Raw genomic sequence first — 19,884 nt, 5'->3', positions numbered from 1 at the left:
CTCATTATTCTGCAAGTAATGCATATTATTTTTGCAATAATTTGGCTTTTTATTAGCTATTTACAATTTCTTTTTTATTGCTTTGAGCAATAAAGGTGGTGAAACACTTCATGGAATAACTTAAGAACCCTTTTTCTGAGTGCCCATCACCTTCTACCCAGGAATCAAGAGCTCTTCATATTCAGCCTTCTGCCCTACCAAATTGGAGTTGGAAATGTTTTGGCAAAGACTTTTATGTAGGTACCAATTCAAAAATGTATAAGAAAATTTTCTGTCATATTTTTCTCTCATTTTGGTTGCTACCCAACTAATAAATGTTTTGTTTTGAGATAGAGGTTATTTTTTGGGAAAGAGAGCTCAGCTGAGTAAGTGTGGGGACAGATGGCTTCTCAAGAATGTTCTTTCAAGGATTAATGTACAGCAAGTTCAATGCCTGGATTTAATTAATAACCTCCTGCCTATTCTCCTTCCCTTTCTCTTAACTGCTGTTTTTGAGGCATTGTTTTAAGTGTATGGAAGACAGCTCCTGAGCTCCTTAACTTCTTCCTGGTGAAATTAGGTAACAGAAAATTCCCATCTCCAGGAAGGTGAGCAGCCAAGGACAATAACCAGATCAGCCATCTGGCTCTCAGCTGGGGAGTCACCACTTCCATCCTGCCCTTGCATCTCTCTCTCTCCCTTTAATGAAGCAGGTCAAAGACCAAGTGTGTGCATGAGACCATCTTGCCATAGGTACCTGTGCTGCTGGCAGAATTCCATACAGTGCATATAGAAAGCAGTGTTTGAAGCATAGATTTGTCTCCAAGTTATTTAGCCTTTCCAGAGTAAACAGTTCAGAAATACTTGGATTCACAATTAGTCCTGCTGCTACTTTCCCTTGCAAAATTAACACAGACATTTAAAAGAAAAAAGTGTTGTTACAAGGTAAGATTTTGTTCTGAATGGCCTTGTTATTCTCCTGCTGTAGTCCTCTTGAGACCTCTGGCCAGAGGAAGGTTATGAAAACTTTGACTACATTACCCTCAGCTTCCTGCCTCCCCCTTGGAATACCATGAGAACTCCTTTCCACCCTGTGTTTGCCTGCTGCAGTTGAGATGGCTCTGTCAGCTGCTAGTGGAAAGTCACTTTTACAGGTTTTGGCTGTCCTGAATGTTCTATGTTTTTTATAGGAAAGCTGGAATTTTCTAGGGGATGTTTTGACACACAGAATTGCAACCCCTTTCTCTGCCCTACCCATTCTCTAAGTGTTTAGTCGTAGGCTCAGACACATTTCTTGTTGCTGGGAAGGTAAGATAGGGAACAGGACTTGGAGAGTAGCACTGAAAATTCAGCACAGGATCTGCTTCGGATACTCATTGAGTTAATAGCTTAAAATAGGAGAGTACTATAGCTATGAAGGATTTTATTACGACCACTATATTATTAACAAAGTCATTATTTTATTATTATACACTTTGTAACATCTGTTTCTGAAGGTTGAAATAAGAATCATGCCCGTTTCCTGCACGTTTTAGCTAATCCCAGACAGTTTTCTCTGTAAGTGGCAGTAAGGCTCCAGTGTACTTCTCGTGGGTGCTTGCTGAGCATCTTGCTGAGGCAGCCAAGTGCCTGCAAGTAATAAAATCCTTTGTTTGAATATTGGCAGTAGTCTAATCCCTCCTCTTACAAAGTTTTGGATGACTTGCTGGTAACAGAGCTGCGATTCTTCCTCTTGATGATGGCTGTGATGGGCCCATCAGGTAATGCCTTGATTGCATTCCACGCCTCAAAACGAGTGAGTCCTTGCATGGCAGTTGTGTGCACTTGTAGGAGCTCATCCCCAGGCTGAACAGGGCTGCTCTGCTCCAGTGCAGTCCCTGGGGACAGAAAATGAATTCTCTTTAATTCTTTCTGTGGAGGAAACTTTAATGCATCTTTCACTTACTAGAGAGTGGATCACCAGCATGTTTGCTAAAAACCACCTGGTCCCAGCAGGCAACAAATTATTGGTACTGAACAATATAATGCTGCATTTGAGAAAATAACATTTCCACAGTTATAAATCAGCAGTCAGTTATGAACCCCACAAGGCTGCCTGAGTTGGGAACATGGTAAGTGTGTTTACCTTTAAATATCCTGTTGATGATGATGGGTTTATCTCCCTGAATAGAGCCTTTCCCTCCTTCCAGACTGAATCCTAAACCAGCAGATGTTTTTTCTAGAGTTACAGTGCAGATTGTGTCCCCAGTGGCTGGAAACAAATGGAAAGTTACCACATGGACAGCACACAGTCTAAAAAGCTCAAACATCCGTTACAAGAAATTAACTTTTGGGTTGTTTGCAAAGGTCCTATAAACTGCCAAATGAAAGAGAAAACTAAAGCTTTTAGTTTCTCATTATGTCATTTTAAGGCCCTATGGGAAGCCAGGGAAAGAAAGTTATGTTTGAATTAATGGGAGAATGGAGATTTGAGATATTTACTAGAATTACAAAAATCTGTTAAATGAACCAAATCTAAGGGAAATATTTGACTTAATATTAGTTAGGAAGTTGTTATTGACTACCAGGCTGCTAATTTGCAGTATGGAAATAAAGCTACAGATCTCCAGTTCATGCTGTAGAAAAAAAAAACCAAAACCAAATCAAAACAAAACTATTCTGAAAGTGAAATATTCTGCAAAACTCTGACCTTGCTGTGTTTCAGATGTAGCCACCTGCTATGTCAAATAATAGCATATTGTTTGTTCAAACTGAAATTCTCTTTCATGGAGAACAAGTCTTGTAACAATATTAGAATAAAGAATCGCTGTTCTCTGAGTTGTCATTATACCTTCAATTAGATGGTGTGCTACAATAGCCATCTTTGTACATCTCCAGAAATCCACATAGAGAATCATGCTTGGGTTGTTTTAGGAGTTCTTTTATTTTAGAAATCCATTAATTCTTTCCCTTTTGAGTAAAGTTATTTCAAATATTTCAATGTATATTTCAGAATGCTTTATTAGTTGTGCTGTCTTTAATCAGGTTTCACAGATTTATACAGCCACTGCTGTTTTTATGAACACCTGGATTTCAGGTGATGAGTAAACACTTATCAAGTGGGGGCTACAAGATAATGCCTCTAAACTTACCAGACTCTTGTGAGGCATCACTTGCTACAGATGATGTACTAGAGCTGATTGAAACATTGAGATTTGTTTCTCCATCTTTGGGTTTTCTGGTGACAACAACAGCTTGTCTGGCTTGCCGGGCCTGCCGCATGATTGCTGAGGCGTCACTGTGAGTTGCACCTTTCAGACACTTCCCATTAATGGAGAGCACTTCATCTCCTTTCTGAATGGTTCCTTCCTGACAGGCCAGGCCATTGGGAAATACTTTGTGAACCTATTGAAGAGCCCAGTCACCACACACACACACACAAGGGAAAAGAGGACATCACTAAATCCCTTAGTTAACACTACACCATGTGCATTTTTCATTCTTTACCAGGAATAAGTTGCTTCTATCACATTTCAGGATGGAGGACGAATAAATTTGCACTGAGAAGCTTTCCTGTGCACATCCCTCCTCAAGCAGCCAGGGGAGCAGTTTGGCCCTGGTTCCAGATGGCTAAAACTGTGTTACCCATGCTATGTACCTTGCATATTCTACTTCCTGACCCTCTTGCTGCTCGTGAGAGGGAGGAGGTGTGAGACTTATCTCTAACTTCCAGACCCCTGATGTGTTTTACCCACCTCATTTTTCCAGACCATCCTGCATGGTCTTCTATAAGCATGTGAGTAAGGTGTTGGTTATTTCCTGCTGGGGGCTGTGTGTTCTGCCTCAGCTTTCAGAGCTGCTGGAGAGGAGGTGCCCAAGGCAACAGGACACTGCTACCAGACACCTGGAGAGGCAGCTCTGTGCAGAAGGAACCTGTTTTCACTCACTATGGTCCTTCCAACCCTATCAATACAGCTGCCTGCTTTGATTATCTAAAAGCCAAAACCTGTAGTAGAAAACCAGTAAGGTAAGTATTTTTAGATAGAGCATTGTTTTGAGAGTAATTTTTAAGATGCTACTTACTGTAACCACTTTGTTTTCTAGATCAATGCCCCCTGCCAGGCTGAATCCAAGCCCAGTATCTTCTTCTTTATGCAAAACTGTAACATGGATATCATCAAGTTCCTAGGTAGAGAAAGAAATAAAGTCAAGAACTTCCCAGAAGATGTCACAATGATTAGAAAGTCTGTTGTGCATTTTTAATGAGACTTAGTGGCATAAGCATAATATTAAGTTGCAAAGTTAACCAGACACATTCATTCTACAGCTTTCTGAAAATCATGCATGAAAAAAGAAAAAAAAAATGCAGGTTTACCTTTAAGGTTTCTTCATCTAGGGCTTTAACTTCCTCTATAAGCTTTGCCAGCTCCTCAGGGGAAAGCAGAGAGATGACTGACTGCCCCAACACAGCGGATGCTTGAGGTGAGCCCTGTTCCTGTTTGTCTTCCTCCTTCCCTTTGTCTGCCAGGCTCACTGTGTATTCTCTCAGCTCTGAGAGGCTATCCCATTGTGACAAGAGCAAAAAAGAAACACTGAGCTATGAGAGAACATACCCACTAAAGCAAAAGGCAATTTTGGAGCAGTCATCTTTTCATCTTATTAGCATGTAATTCAGGTGGTAACTCCTACAACTATTATAAATACAGGCAAATGGAAATTAATCGTGTTCACTTAAAGGAAGTACAATCCATTGCATAAAAGAATGAGAAAAATTTCATGGCCTCAGGCAAATGCACTTAATCTGCCTTACTGTGGAGATACTAGAAATAATGCTCCTTAAATAGGAGGATGTTTGAAATGTCCGTGTATGGATATAATACAAATCAAAAACAAGATTAACAGTCATGAGTCATTTAACCTTCGTGCTCTAAAAAGTTCTTAACTTAGTCTGTGCTTTACTTCTGTGTGCTGCTACCTTAGAACTTTAATCTGTTAGTGAATCAGTGCAGCTGCTCATCAGGGCTGACCTGTAAATCTGTTTTAAATATGGCATCTTACTTTAGGGAAAAGCCAGTGTCCAGCTGATGGTTCTCACTCGCCGCTGAGGTGGAAGGCCCATCCTCCTCCATGGAGGACTGAGACACTGTGTCCAGAGTTTCCCATGCACTGTTTCCAGAAGAGGCTGGGGACTGAGAAAGGCAAAGCAATGATTTCATTAAAGCAGATGACACTTGGCTGCTGATGGAATAGATTTTGCTACACTTCTCATCAAATGGCTTCATTATCTCACAAGCCTGGGCAGCAGTGAGAGGGAAGCTCCGTGACCTCAGGCTGTGCGCTTTCGCTACTGACACAAGATGGGAGTTTACAGCCCCTGCAGTGAGGAGACTTGATGAACTTTCAGTGCTGGCATTGCTGCTTTTCTCTGAGCTGCTTTTCTCTGGTCTGTCAATGCTCTCCCTGCGAGAGGAAGATCTATCCAGGCTCTTTGTAGCCACAGGTGGCTGTTGGTGGCTGTTTTCACAATGTGGGTGGAAGTGTTGGTTTGAACAGGCTGGAGCTGCCTCTGCCTCTGCTGCAGGGCGAGAAGGTTCTTTCTGCACCGATGGTTTTAGGCTCAGCCTTCGGGGGGTTTTTTCAGGTGACTGTGGAGCACTCAAGGATTCAAATGAGCTTATTCTTTGTTTTATTGATGATCCTCCAGGAGACACACGTGAGAAGCTGGATTGCTGTTTTTTGCTGGAAACACTGTCATGATTGGGAGGACTTTGATCTGCCTGTGGTTTTAGATCTGAATTTGCTTTCCTCAATCCTTTCAGACTTTGGCGGAACCAGGTGGGCTTTGGTGCAACAGGAGGACCCTTCTTCACACCGTCATTTTCATCTGATTTTAGCACTTTGGAACCCTCTGATTCTGATTTCTTCAGAACTGTCTCTGAGCTGCTTCGATTTTGGTTCTCCTTTTTTTTGTCTATGCCAGGTTGCAGATCTAAGTGGACGTTGTTTTCACTCATGGTAGGATTAAATAAGCTTTTTATGCAGTCAGAAATTTTAACCCAGGGGTCTTCTGTTGTATCAAGACTATAATCTACCCGTGCTTGTCTTTTAAGTACAGGCCTTTGTATTGATGAAAGTTGATTCCCTGTAATAAAAAAACATGGATTATGAACAACCATCCATTTACTTCTCGCTGCATCATTATTAATTCATTAACCTTGAATTTCATTCAAATCTCTGATAAAATTTTTTGAAGTTCCTAAAAAATTTAAACATTTAAAAATTCATAATTCTTGATCCATAAGTTCTGAATCCAGACGCTGAAGTTAACTGAAAAACAAGGCTCTTGCACGCTTAAATATGAGATTGTTTTTTTAGAGGGTTTACAAATACTGAAATTCTGGGGTGCTGAAATCTTGATACAGGATGTAACAGCTAAAATAGAAAGTTAAAATTGCAATGTTTTTTTGCAGCCTAGAGAAAAAGCTGGTGTTACAGTAGATTCTTTTAAAAAAACATTTATTTCCTACATTTATAAGTATATCCTATTCTAAAAAGGCTATCATAGGAAGATCTTCTATATTTATGCTTCCTCAGATTTCCTCAGGCATTTCCAGTTGATTTTTCTGATAAGTAAAAACTTGATTCTAATATGGGAATATTTTTTACTTCAGAAAGCAATTAAGCATTTTAATGTTAGACATGGTGGAGCTGAATGGCAACAAAGTTCTGTTTGTGCATCTGCACAGGTACTGTTTTCTGCTCCAATGTGAACTTTTTTTAAGGTAACATTTTTATTTTTTTTAATTATCTGAGCCATAACTTACAGAATTACATAAGCCTGTATGTTGTAAGAGACCTCTTGAGATTGTCTGTTCCCTTAACATTAAGTTTCCTTAGTTCTAACTAGCACAGCAGAAAAGTAACTTATCCGTGGTTTGTACCATTGCAACACTAGGGTCTTGAAATTGTGCATAAAAATATCCTTTAGAAATGCTAAGACTAAGCTTTAATGTGAAATGTTCAGAATAACTAAGCAGTTTCATCTGAAGCAATACAGAAATACTGTACCTGTCCATTAACATTTTTTACAATAAATCATCTCTTATGCTGCTTTTGATCTAGATTATCTTTTTACAAAGATTAATAATTTTTAAAAATTACAATACATTATCTCTTATGCTGATTTTGATCTACTTTCCTTTTCTTTACAGAGATTAATCAATAATTTGAAATTTCATCTGTTCATCCCAACATTTAGAGATAAGGTTTGAAGACTATATTTAAAGAGGAAGTGAAGTCAGCTCAATACCCATTTTGGAATCCAAACTAAATGCTATATATTTAGCTGGGGGAAACAAGTTAATTGAATTAAACATACCTAATTTTTCTTTTCTTTCTTGATCTCTGCCCACTGGAGCAGCAGCTGTGCGCTCCTTATCACTTGCAGTAGGAGAAGTGGTGAAGACACTGTGGGTCACATGGGTTTGATGTCCCTCTAGCATTGCTTCTCCAACTTCCTGCTGAACAAACAGGAAAGAGAAGTGTGTCAGAATGCAATTATGCAAACCACACTATATATGAATCTGAAAAAATATATGCATCTGCAAAAAAAAACTAGAAACCCTATTTAAAATTGTGGTATGCAGGCCTCAGACTGAGTAATACAAAGTTTGTGGGGGATAAGGGTTAAAAAAAATTTAAAGCACTAATAAAACCTTTCCTTAATGATCTGAAATACATTCTGACCAGAAACTTTCTCTCTTGGGTATATACAGATATAAAGATAATCTTAACAGAGGAAGTTGTCTTCCTGAACAGATCTTGATTTTTCATGGATTTTATTGATTTTAAGATTTAGGTTTTTCTCACCTAGAATGACTAAATACAAAGAGTAAGAAGTTGCAGGGAGTGGTAAGTTCAACAAGTACTTATTGCCCTTAATTTTACTTCTGAAAGTTGATTTTCTAGCAGTGATTTCTACTTAGGGGATGCTAAAAATGACCTTACTTAAGAAGCTTAACTGAAGTTTTCTTAGATATTAACATTATATGTGGACTTCAGTTTGCTCTGTATCATTTTGTATTGATCTTTGCAGCTTGGGAACTGGTTAGGTGGGCAGTTTGTGGTTTTTGTGTTTGGTTTGGTTATTTGTTGTTTTGTTTTGGTTTTTTCTGTGATTTTTTTTTTTGTATTTTTCCTTTGCATTGCATTGAGAGCAGTTCATTTCTACTCCCATATTACTAAACCTGAAGAAAAGAAGTTTCAGTTTTAAACAAACCACAATTTTGTTTCAACATGCAGATCTCACAATCCTTCATGCTCATGCAAAAGTGAAACACACTCTGTTGCCCTAGATAAGAGAGGGAACTGAAATTTAGTAATATACAAATGTACACTGTTTTTAAATACTGTAGCTCATCAACAAAGATGTATGTTAAATGGTTTTATTTAATACCTCCTGGTTTCAAGAAATGTATCTGAGCCCAAGATTCCCTGCTGCATATAAAGTTAGTGCTTTCTTCCAATAAAAATCCACTACTGAAACAATGAAATTATTGTTTTCTGACTACTTCCATAAATGATATGACTCTGTGACACAGGTAGTTGTGGTGAGCCACACCAAGCTGGCATCAGAGGCTGTGTAAACCCCTCCAGGCCCAGCCTAGGGCATAACCCTGGCAGCAGAGCATGCTTGATTAACACCAATGGCACATGCTTGTGAGGAGAGGCAGGGACTCAGATTCATTCTTGCAGCTGCTCGCACTGGGATTTTAACTCAGATACCTTAGTATGGAAGATTTTCTGCAGACAATTCTCTGCCTTCTGACCTTATTTTGAACATTACATTTTGTGATATACTGGCTTCACTAAGATACTCGCCTTATTTTCAAAACAGAAGAGTCTCATCTTCTTCCCCCAGTTCTCACATATATATATATATTTTCTCTTTCTTTCCTACTCTTCTTCTTGCTGCCATGCAAAGCCACTTTGCTTTCTCTTTCTTTCCTACTCTTCTTGCTGCCATGCAAAAACACTTTGCTTTCTCTTTCTTTCCTACTCTTCTTCTTGCTGCCATGCAAAAACACTTTGCCTTCCTCCTTCCCCTGCCTCACAAATACACAGACACAAGAAAAATGTTGTAAATTTTTACTTTACCTGAACACTCTCAGAAGGTGATGCAGCCACTTCTGATACAAGCTTTTCTTTTCTGTCTCCATTACCCTGGTCGTCACACGTGCAGTCTTGCTTGAAGTATTTCCTTGGTGGAGGTTTGGGCTTTGATGATTTAGGTTTTCTAACGAGGATCTCTGATGACTTCTTAGTGTTTTGCAAGGCTCGACCGCCTTCACTACAGGTGGGAGGGGAATTTCTCCCTGAATTACTGGCAGAGAATGAGTAGAGCAGTCCAGGCTGCTGGGTGATTGGTACATCTACACTGTGTACTCTTGCTGTCAGGTCTGTGAGCTGGTGCACAGAGGCAGCAGGGGCACAGGAGGCCCGGGGGGTGCAGCTGCTGTCGCTGCTGGAGCGGGTCATGAGCCGCTGAGCCCTGCGGCTGCAGCAGCCCGTGCTCCTGTCCGTGTGCTTCTCACAGGGCTGCCTCCCGTGCCAGCTCAGCTCCAGCCTCTTAGCACCTGCACCAGGAACATGGACAAATGTCTGCTCAGTACAGGCAGAGTGCTTGCTTCTGATTCAGCTGATGAAATCTGCCCCTACATATCATCCTTGGTGGATGCAAAGGAGTGATTTATGCAATGAAGGCTTGTAGGGTCAAGAGTCAACAGCCAAGTTCCTGAACAACCAAATAATATTCTCCTTATATATAGGTATGTCAGCACTATCATTTTACTGATGATGACTGTTTCCTGTTGGTTCTTTAGAAGACACTCAAAGCAGTATCATTACTGGGAGACGTTATACCTGAGCTGGGCAAATAGCTCAAGCCATGACTGCATTTCCTCACAAAAAAAGGAATTAACAAAGTTTACCCCTAGGGCATCACCTTCATAGTTCTTTGTTGTCATAGTTCTGTCACCTACAGACAGTGGTTTGAAGAGCTCTAAGCAGGGCTTGTGAATTAGAGAGGATAAGCAACTGTGAGAGTAAGCTTGCACAAGAAATTTTTGTTGGTAATCAGACAGGCTTGGTCTGTTCTCATCACTCTGGTAATGTATCATGGAGACGTGTTAGGAGGGCTGTCCTGTAAGGTTTCCTCCTCTTTCTTTCTGCTTTGGGTCACTTGACTGTTTTCAAGGATTCTAATACAGTGTGTACTCATCCTTGACATCTTTTAAGTCAAAATTACCATATCTCAGTGAATGCATTTATTCCCTTACCTTCAGTACTCCATTGATGTCTCTCCTTTCCAAATCTGTTGCTTTCCACAGCTTGTGCAACAGCTTCTTTTAGCTGTTGTTCAGACACCTAGGAAACATAATGCCATTTTACTCTCATGAGGTGAGTTAATTGCACACCATTATATTTGCATATATCCCAGTATATATGAAGCATATCTATAGATATGCTCTTTTTAGTGGCTGTTTAGGTAAAATGGGACCTTTCAAAGGTAAATGTTCTTTTGCAGATTTCACTAGAAGTGGAGTCCTGGATTTACCAGTATAAGGTAACTCAATACAGCATAGTTAATGTAACAATTTAAACTTAATAATAATTTCTACAGTATTTGGTGCTAGGAAGGATTTTGTTGAAAAATCTTGCAGGAATAAAATATTTTACTTCAATATTAATTTAATTAATTAATATTGGCAGGGCAAGACCTAAATTTTAATTACTGAAAGGTAGTGTATAAACATTTATTTCATTTTGGGGAGGCATGTTCCCTCTTTCAAATTATTTACTTATTATTGTAAATTCTTTCTTACATAAGAATTATGTTTTGAGTTATTCCTTAAATGTTATTTCTTTAGTTTCCTTATTCACTGCATAGAACCTCATGTAAGACTGTCACCAGTAATCTTTAAATCTTAAATGATTTTACTTAAGAGAGTGCATATCTCAGATTTTTTTTTTGTGTGGAGTGATGATCATAAAGAGATAAGCATCTTTGTAGTCAACATTTTTCCACCTGTGTTAGATCAGCATTTCTTCCCTCTTAGTTCTCAATACATGCTATATTGAAATTCAGAAAGAATACAGACTGTGCTACCTGTGGTTCAGGGTGTCTGCTAACAATGATTTGTACTGCACCAGGATCACAATGGCTCAGCACAGCATAAACTTCATTAAGGGTTGTATTTTGTACTGAATTTTCATTAATTTCAATAATTTCATCTCCACACCTAGAGAGATATTAAAAAAAAAAGAGAATGTGAACAAAGATTTTTCTCCTGACCTCATCTTACTCATATGAAAATATATAAAAAGCAAATTCATAAGGTCTACCTAATTAATTTTCTTACAGATTAAATCTGTCTTTCTGTCCTGTTACAGAAAATGGAATGGGAATGAGTTGGATGTCAAGGGGTTTTGATCTGCCATGTTGCATGCAACCTCTGAGCTTTCTGCATGTTCAGCTCTGCACACTTGGTGTTCTTTCTGCTGTCTGCAGCTCAGCTGTGGCTTCCACCTACACCTTCCTTTCCAGTTAACACTTCACTTCTCTTGTCTTTATTTTATGTCAGTGCTATTTAAGGTCAGAAACGGTGTTATCTTCCTGCTACATAGGTGAATAACCAGTTAAAAGAAAAATTCCAATGACAAACTATCAAAATCTGCTAAACTGGATCTTTATTGATGAAATCAAAATTTGGCTCATATGGAAACTGAGATTGCCTTGCTCTGCTCTAGTTCTCGCACACATTAGGAGCCTGACTGGAGGCACTGATTTGCATCATACAAATATTCCAATCATTTAGGACTACAGTTCTTTCATCTAAAGCATTAGAGAGGAGGATTACAGAACACCTAAACTTAAATCAAAAATACTTCACTGAAACTGCTGTGGTCAGTTCCATTCTCAATATGTTCAACAGTACTAGTTGATCAAAAATCTCTGAAAGTGAATTTCTACACTCTCACTAAAGCTCATTTCAACAAATCTGTTTTTCTATTGGGCAAGAAGTGATAGAATTTGAGGAGCTAGTATCAGGAAAAAAATCGAGCGCTCAAACAAGCCAAGTTATGTGATGTGTTTAGGTATTTCCAAATACTTTCTCATTTGGAGATCTCCTCCAGTAGTTTGTCTAATACCTTCAAAGTTAGCACAGCTTAGACAAGAGGAAGAGATTTCACTGGCTTGCTATATTTCTGGAAATCCCATATATCCTGAAGACATGCTCCAACCCTGAAAATAGCACATGTGCCTTAAACCCCAAATTCCCAGAAATCAGTATTTCTTCCTGCTCAAATAAGTCAAAAGCAAACTCATAAAACAGATCAATGAGAAATTTGTAGCATAAGACAGCCAGCCTTTCTCATCCTACCTGAGTCTCCCATCCATATGTGCCACTGATCCTGGTGAGAGGGTGTGAATAAAGATCCCTGAAATACACTGGAAGTAAGGGATGCTACATAACCCAATTCCAAGGCCAACACCCGGCTCTGAAAGAATCAATAATAATTGAAAAAACTCCATAAGAAACAGTCAAAGAAAACTATTGAAGAACCTTCTTAAAAATTAATTAAATTTAATTCTTTTTTCTGCATGAACCAGAAGCAAAGGCTCGTGTTCATGAGTGTTGCACATTCAGTATTTGTTGCTGCTTCCACTGCATTTTTCTATACCTTTCTATTGTTTTATTGCGGGGTTGTTATGGGGGCTTTTGTCCCCCTCAGGATTAAAGTGTAACAGACACAATAGAATACAGTTTTGTTTTGCAAAATATCTGTCAGATAGAAGAATTCAAATGACTTTACAAGGAGACAGAATAGAAAAAAATTAGGAGCTAAAATTAACAGGGAAGAAAAGCTAAAATTAAGGATATATGGCTATTGTTAGCTATATAATTTCAGTCTTCTTTCTGTTTTATATAATACAGCTGAAGACTTCTGTGAGTTTACCCTCTTGCTCTGGACAGTCACTGATGTCAGATCCCATCCTGTGTGTTTGGTAAGTCACTGGTACCTCATAGAGGCTTTGCTTTGTTTGTTGCTCTGATGTTCCCATATTCAAAAGTTTATTTCATTGTGCCAGTAGTTGTTTATAAAAAGAAGATGATGACAGTTGGAGAGGAGGTGAAAGAACTACAAGAAGATGTAGATACTTATTTTATTTGGTTTTAAGCCTTTTCAAGAGTGAAATTAACTGCTTGCATAATTATGGGTAAAAGTTGCACAGTCTGCTTAATAAGAGGCATTTCTTGGCAAGAGCTTTACTCTTTCAAGTGAAGGATATGAATGTGACTCTAATGCTTGAGAGCAAAAACTCCTCAATGATTGGCTCTTGAGGACAGATGGTGCTCAAAATCCTGTTGTTGATAGATACTTGTTAGCACTGACAGGCACCAAGATCTAATTTAGTGTATTAAAAAAACTTATTTCAGGAAAAGAATCAGGTTTGTGAGGAAAGACATTCACAGAGAAAATGAACAGTGGTTTGTCAGTCAGTGCTTTGTTGGCAGTGCTCAGTTAATGTCAGCACTCACCTTTGTTTAGGGTAACTTCCATTATGACCCTGTCATTGGGCTTTGTAGGATTTAAGGAGAATGCTCCATTTTCTGAGCTGAAAGAGCTGTTTTCCTTGGTTATGCATGTACTGGAGCTCAGTGACTGACACAGGAGGGGTGACTGACAGCTGGAAGCAGAATGAGGTGTGCTGAAGCTTGTCCTGACTGTCAGTGTCAGAAGACCCTTTTTGGCCTGCTGGAAAGAACAGACAGTGAGTGAATGGGTTGAGCTCACATGCACATTGTGTCTAAAACCAGAGGTTGTTCTGGAGGGAGAATACATAACCTTAAATTTCTGCAGAGCATCATAATGTGTTAATCCATGCATGGATTCTCCATTCAGTTCCAGGATTTCATCACCTGTTTCAAAAGAGAAAATTTATATTACTATTACTGTATTGTGCAATAAGTTACATGATAAAATACATGCACTCCAAAAGACTCTTGCAAATGCAAAAATGGTTGCAGGTGTAAAAGTCACTTAGGGCTCATTTCAGCTTCAATCTGTCTTTCAGTCATTTTTTGGGAAGTGGGAAAAGGGAGAGAAGATGTATTTCCCACCTTCTTGTAGCCTCCCATCAGCAGCAGCAGCTCCACCAGGAAAGATGGTTTTGACATAGATGCCTATTGGTCCATAAATGCTGTCTTTACCACCAACGATACTGAAGCCCAAACCCTAATTTATGAAAGGAAAAGTGTGTGAGAACCCATGTTCTGTTCTCATAATAGTTCATTTGCAGTCTCTTCTGCATTACCTACATGGGCAGTCTTGTCAGTGGGGTAGTATAACACATGAAAAAATAGTGGTTTTTTTCTGCTGCCTGTAGTAAGTGTAAATGGGAATTTCAGCAGAATCCTCTCATGTTTTGCTTTTTGTTTGTTCCAATCAATTAATCCACATTGCATGCACATAGCAAGGAGTCTAAATGATTTTTTAAATGTTTTCTTGGATATGAACTGGCGGCCCAAAAGTAGCAACCTGCAGTCACTTCTCTGCACATTGCAGATCACATTTGTGACATGAAGTAAAACTCACAGTAAATCAACAGAGCCAGTCTTACCTTCCCTTGTCCTTTCATCAATACAATGTTTGAAATCACTGAAGCCTGTGAGCCACAGGATGTGTGCACAAGTTGTGCTGTACTTAGGGATCTGGATGGCCTTGAAATTGCCTGTGAACATTAAAAAATCAACAAAACCAACAGTTTTCTTTTATGCATAGGTAGTAATTCTTGAACATACATTGCAGCAACTTGTTAATTTATAATTTTCTTCCTTGTAACTGATTGTACTAAAAAAAATCCTTGCAATTTTCATAATCTATTTGTTATTCAGAAAATCTCTGCTCACTGAATTTGTCCTGTAGGGACTAAATTGGAGGAAAAATTGGGATGTTGGTCCTTGAAGTGGTGAAATGGTGTAGAAAGATATATTTGTGCTCTGGCTTGAGTCCCCAAGCCAAAACCTATTTGTGGTCATTAGGGAATATAAACAAGTATTATAGTTTTTGCCTTCGAGAACTGAACTAGAATCAAGACATTCAAAATCTTTCCTTCATCTTGAGGCTAAAAACTTTATCTTGGCACATACCAAACCTGTTTTCAGCATTTTCCCCAAAATATGAATTTCTGTTGGATTTCCTAAATTCAGCCTCTGAGATTTGTCCCATTTTAATAAACTTTTAATTAAATATTTAGTGAAATATTTAATGAAAACCTCCTATTTCAACATGGAATTGGGTATACAAGATAATTTAAGCACTGACAGAAGTCATTACCCAAAACTAGCTATGCATGAAGTTCAGCAGGGTCAGGGTTAATTGCACTTATTACATATCTGAGAGAGTTCAACACTCTTTTTTTCTCTTTTTTTAATGCAGCAAAGTGAAACTAGCAGGGATTGAAGAGTGAAAAATCAGCCAAAATTATGGCTTCTGCATATGTGAGAATCTCAATTTTGACATGAAAACTGGTTTATCTATTCCACATGGGATTTGGAATGGGACTAAGAAGTGAACAGGTATGCAACACCAAAACCACACTCTCCAGAATGCATTCCTCTGTCTGACCAGGGTGACTGTTTATTCTGGTATGAGTCTTCTGAATCTGAAACTGGAAATTTTCAAATTTCCCTTGTTTCTGTGTGAGAAGGTGTATTTTTTATTTCTGTTTGTGGTGGTTAGCAATACCCAAAGCCAGGATGCTGCCAAGGAGCCTCTTCAAATGGGCAGCCATGCAGGAGCTTTGAGGAGAAGGAAAGCCAGTGAATCCCTGAGGACCTGTCTGTGCACTCAGGCGTGGTTTGGTTGGGTTTGTGCTCTGGTTTGCAACCTCCTTATTCCTGTTAAACCCTTGGGTCCCTCAGGGTTGGTGATGGGCCAGGAGAAGGCAGCGAGCAGCAGGGAGGGAGGTGGGAGATGAGTGTGAGGAGCTTTGCCTCCATCTCCTTCTCCACGTCTGAGTCTGGGGACCATAAATACTTGAAACATTTCCCAACATCTCATGGATCAGTTGGCATCTATCTGGAGAGCACCTGAGCCAGTCTCCAGCCTCCTTTAACAGGTGTTTAAATCTGTCTCTTTTAGTGAGAGCCATGGTCAGTCCATACCCATTTGTGGCCGTGGCTGGGCCAGTGGGGCACTGGGGCTCAGAGTGGGGTGGTGTAAACCACCCTTGGGAATTTAGCCACACCAAAGAACCTGCTGGGCAATGGGAAGGAGAACATGGAGAAATGGCATGGAGCCAACAGAGGAGATGTTGGGGGCAGAAAGCAGAGGAGGCAGAGTGACCATCGCCCTGGCAGGGCCTGCAGGACAGAGGGATCTGGCAGGATGTGCCATGGTCGTGCAGAGAGCCCCGTTGGGGACAGCACCGTGTGTTCCTCAGGTGTCTCTGTGGCACTCACCGGGGCTCTCCCTGCAGGGCAGTCCAGCTGCTGTGACAGCGATTTTCGGCCGGCGTGGAGGCCGTGGGGTGGGCGCTCCCTGAGGGGCCCAGCTCTGCGCGGCGCCGGGCCCTCCGCAGCCCCGGCCCAGAGCGGGCTCGCACCTGAGGGTGGGCAGAGAGCCCAGTTACTGCACAAGGCTTGGACAAACAGCACAGGCATGTTAGGCAAATGTTACCCAGAAATGGTTTTCCCTTTGTAAATCTCGTTGAGAAGGCACCGATGTTTTCAGTTGTCGCTTTGGCGACAGTAATTAGTGTTAAATATGGTAAAAAGCATGCATTCCCTACCAAAAATGTGTTGGCCTGTTTAGAATATACCATTAAAAAAGGCCCCAAACCATAAAATGCAAACCTTATGCACCAAACTGGGATGCAGGATGTTGTGAATACAGCAGCTGATGATTTTATGCATCAGCAATTCTTAGCTAAGGATCCCAGAATAAATTTGGATAACATTCAACATTTCTTTTAGCACCGTAGTACCATCACACAATGGGGTGATCTGCACCCCTTGAGTATTGCAAGAAAACAGATTATTGCTCTGCAACTTACTGGTGGAGTTACTGCGAGTCCGCTGGCATGCAGCCTTACCGTGCAGAAAACCATTCTGTATTTCCAAAGGCCTGTCCTTACGTGTTGGTGTTTCCTAAAACAAACAAAACAAAGAAAAACCCAACAAACAAAAGCCATGGCTATGCAAGAAACTTCCAAAGTGATCTATTCTTAAAAACCAAATTTCTTCTAATTTGGCTTGCACAGATTTCAGCCTGAATCTAAAAAAAAACATGGAGCAAAATTCATTATTTAAAATCAATAGGAAGATAAAGGGGAATGAGGCTGAAATTTTGCTATAAAAATTATTATAACGAAATAATAAGATAGAAATAGGTTCAGGTCCTTAGACAAAATGAACAGAAAATTAATTGAGCATGCCCAGTGGGTCCAGACAGATTGATGGATGGGTAAGATATAGCCACGTTTATCTAAATTCTGGAGGTAGCTGATACTTTTCAGGTACTTAAGCACCTCAGGGAGGTGTTACATTTAAGAGGAAAAATTCTTAATCCCATTTTATGCAGTGGTGGATGGGTGTCTAACTTCTGATTCAGATGGATGTTTTTTAGTAAAAGTACAATCTGAGTATTCAAAAACCTCCAAGGACTAAGTTTAACAGCTTTCAAAAAAATCAGTAGCTTCCAGTTGGAATCACCTGTTGCTTTTGAAAATGTGGCCCCTAATTCTAGCATTTAAAAACTTGTAGATTAAAACATTCAGCTCTCTAAATGTAGGTTTTTAGAGCTGTTGGAAAATAAGTACATGATCACATCTGAATGACAGTTGATTTTAGGAATAATTTCTGGGTGGTTCCTGCAAGTCCTGATTCTGATTCTGTTTCTGTTTCTGTGACACAATTATTTTGATCCTGAGGGAATCCCAGTTAAAGGAAGAAAATTATTAAATGCAGACACCATATGGAAACTGATATAAATAAAACAAAATGCCAAATTTTTGCTCAGTGTTATTCTGCAGGAGCTGAGACAGGAGCAGTGTCAGAGCACGTTCAGGAGTTCTGTTTGGAGATACAAGGCCTATGGAATGCTAATTTTCCTCTTGGACAGCAGGTGGGGGTATTGCCAAGTAGCAAAATCCTACTCGGGCTTTTCCCTTAGGGAACTCCTCAGAATTAGAAACATGGAGAAGATCCTCAAAGATGAATTTTGGAAATGATTTTGCAGTGTTTCTCTTGCCAAGCTAGCTAGCTTGAAAATTCTTTGCTATTAACTATGGATGCTAGATTCACCGAACTATTTGTTACAGGGCCTGTTCTCTGGCTTCTCTGGGATTTATGGATCTTCCCTTAAATCCATTTCTGCCTTTCTTCTAAATGAAAAATTAACATTAGCAAGCTGTGTGTTTCTAAAAGAAGGGTTTGAACAGCCCTTGCTAGAGTTTCCCAGAGCCTTGGCCTCCCCACAGCCTCTGTTTATCTGGGGAAAAACTATGCTGAAAATCACCAGAGTCTGACCACAAGAGGTTTTGGGTTTTGTCATGAAAGGCAAAACCATCTTCAAATGTCTGATGAGCAAATTCCCTCCTCTCTAAAGTAAATGTCCCATCACCCCACAGTTGCTCATGCTTACTTTGTGAGCCATCATGATGTTCACCAGCCGTGTTGGTGGGGGAATGAGAGACTCAGCCTCCTTTCTGGGCAGGTCTTTCAGTGATTGTGCATTTAGTGCTAACAGTTCATCCCTTGGGCTCAGACAACCATCCCTTAAAGGAAAAAAAGAATCATTTGTATATTATTTGATGCAGAATAGTATAGCCCTGTTCCATGTGCTACCTGTCTCACTACCTGAGGAGTCAGCTGCAGTTCTGCCTCTGCCTTGACCTGGGCTGCCATGAGGTACCTGGGCATGTGATACTCCCATCCCCTGCTAGGATTTTTCCCATTTGCTGCTCTCTTTTGCCTAGTCCTGGTGATCACTGGCTGCCTGGTGATCACTGGCTGCCTGGTGATCACACAGCTGACATTCAGGCAAGACATTCCTCCCTTCTCTCTGTCTTGCACTGAAAAATTGATCAAAGACTACATTTACTTCCTGTCAGGAACCTTGACTCACATTGCTTTCCAGTGTCCTTGTGGGACTGATGCCAGCCTACACTGCCCTTTAACAAGGAATCACCATTTGAATACCTGATGTTACGTACACTCTCTCTTCTTCCAGGTTTTATTTCTTGGTGTAATTGAGCAGCATAGATCGCTGAGTGGTCACAGTTCTATTTTTCTACAATCTTGACCTGTGTCTCCAACTGGAAGCAATGTAAGGAAAGATTCCCAGACATCATTTCTTTTCTCTGGAACTGAGCTCAAGGCATAGCTTGTCACAAAAAGCTGGTTGTGCAAACTCTGTGCAAACAAATGTCTCTGTAATAACTTGCTAACTCCACATGTACTTTACCTGTTTGCTGGGCCCTCAGCAGGCACATGGCTGCCTGTTAACCCTTTCCAGAAAGATGCACATCTCGGGCTCCTGGAGATCTTCATTCCCAAGCTGCTGTTCCCTGATGTTGAGCACAGCCTGCAGATACAGCTGTCCTGATCCAGAAGATGAGAGTTTGCATGAGCAAAAATGTACTTAAACTGTTAAAAGTTACTTACACTTATTCTGAACCTTTTTAAGAAAGGCTTAGAACCAGGTTGCCTCCCAGGAGAACAGGAGCCTTTAACACTGTCCATTTGAGAAAAAACAACGGTGTTATAGAGTCAGTGTTTTACAGAAGTTATTTTCCTTAGGACTTCAGTGGCTTCTGGCTACAAGAGGGAAGAATTACAATATAGTGTCCCTTTGCAT

General features: G+C 40.0%; 1 protein-coding gene across 1 annotated transcript in view; it reads right to left on the bottom strand.

Annotated features, from left to right (window-relative positions):
* Positions 1 to 1,419: 1,419 nt before the first annotated feature.
* IL16 (interleukin 16) overlaps positions 1,420 to 19,884 on the bottom strand; it is a 39,901-nt gene continuing 21,436 nt past the window's right edge. Inside the window, exons 5-23 of the mRNA XM_059482104.1 lie at positions 19,492 to 19,628; positions 18,670 to 18,802; positions 17,081 to 17,174; positions 16,488 to 16,630; positions 14,645 to 14,755; positions 14,145 to 14,259; positions 13,870 to 13,943; positions 13,563 to 13,779; positions 12,402 to 12,519; positions 11,126 to 11,258; positions 10,296 to 10,383; positions 9,115 to 9,593; positions 7,337 to 7,478; positions 5,017 to 6,100; positions 4,334 to 4,517; positions 4,042 to 4,143; positions 3,111 to 3,363; positions 2,105 to 2,230; positions 1,420 to 1,856 (exon numbers count right to left, since the gene is read on the bottom strand). Coding sequence (XP_059338087.1) covers positions 1,663 to 1,856; positions 2,105 to 2,230; positions 3,111 to 3,363; positions 4,042 to 4,143; positions 4,334 to 4,517; positions 5,017 to 6,100; positions 7,337 to 7,478; positions 9,115 to 9,593; positions 10,296 to 10,383; positions 11,126 to 11,258; positions 12,402 to 12,519; positions 13,563 to 13,779; positions 13,870 to 13,943; positions 14,145 to 14,259; positions 14,645 to 14,755; positions 16,488 to 16,630; positions 17,081 to 17,174; positions 18,670 to 18,802; positions 19,492 to 19,628 — 3,927 coding nt within the window. The 3' untranslated portion in view covers positions 1,420 to 1,662. The remainder of the gene's footprint in view (positions 1,857 to 2,104; positions 2,231 to 3,110; positions 3,364 to 4,041; positions 4,144 to 4,333; positions 4,518 to 5,016; positions 6,101 to 7,336; positions 7,479 to 9,114; positions 9,594 to 10,295; positions 10,384 to 11,125; positions 11,259 to 12,401; positions 12,520 to 13,562; positions 13,780 to 13,869; positions 13,944 to 14,144; positions 14,260 to 14,644; positions 14,756 to 16,487; positions 16,631 to 17,080; positions 17,175 to 18,669; positions 18,803 to 19,491; positions 19,629 to 19,884) is intronic.

The sequence above is a fragment of the Ammospiza nelsoni genome, chromosome 14 (assembly GCF_027579445.1).
Source record: "Ammospiza nelsoni isolate bAmmNel1 chromosome 14, bAmmNel1.pri, whole genome shotgun sequence".
Classification (NCBI taxonomy): domain Eukaryota; kingdom Metazoa; phylum Chordata; class Aves; order Passeriformes; family Passerellidae; genus Ammospiza; species Ammospiza nelsoni.
Note: the sequence above shows the minus strand (reverse complement) of the source record. Positions and strands in the feature narration are given on the sequence as shown.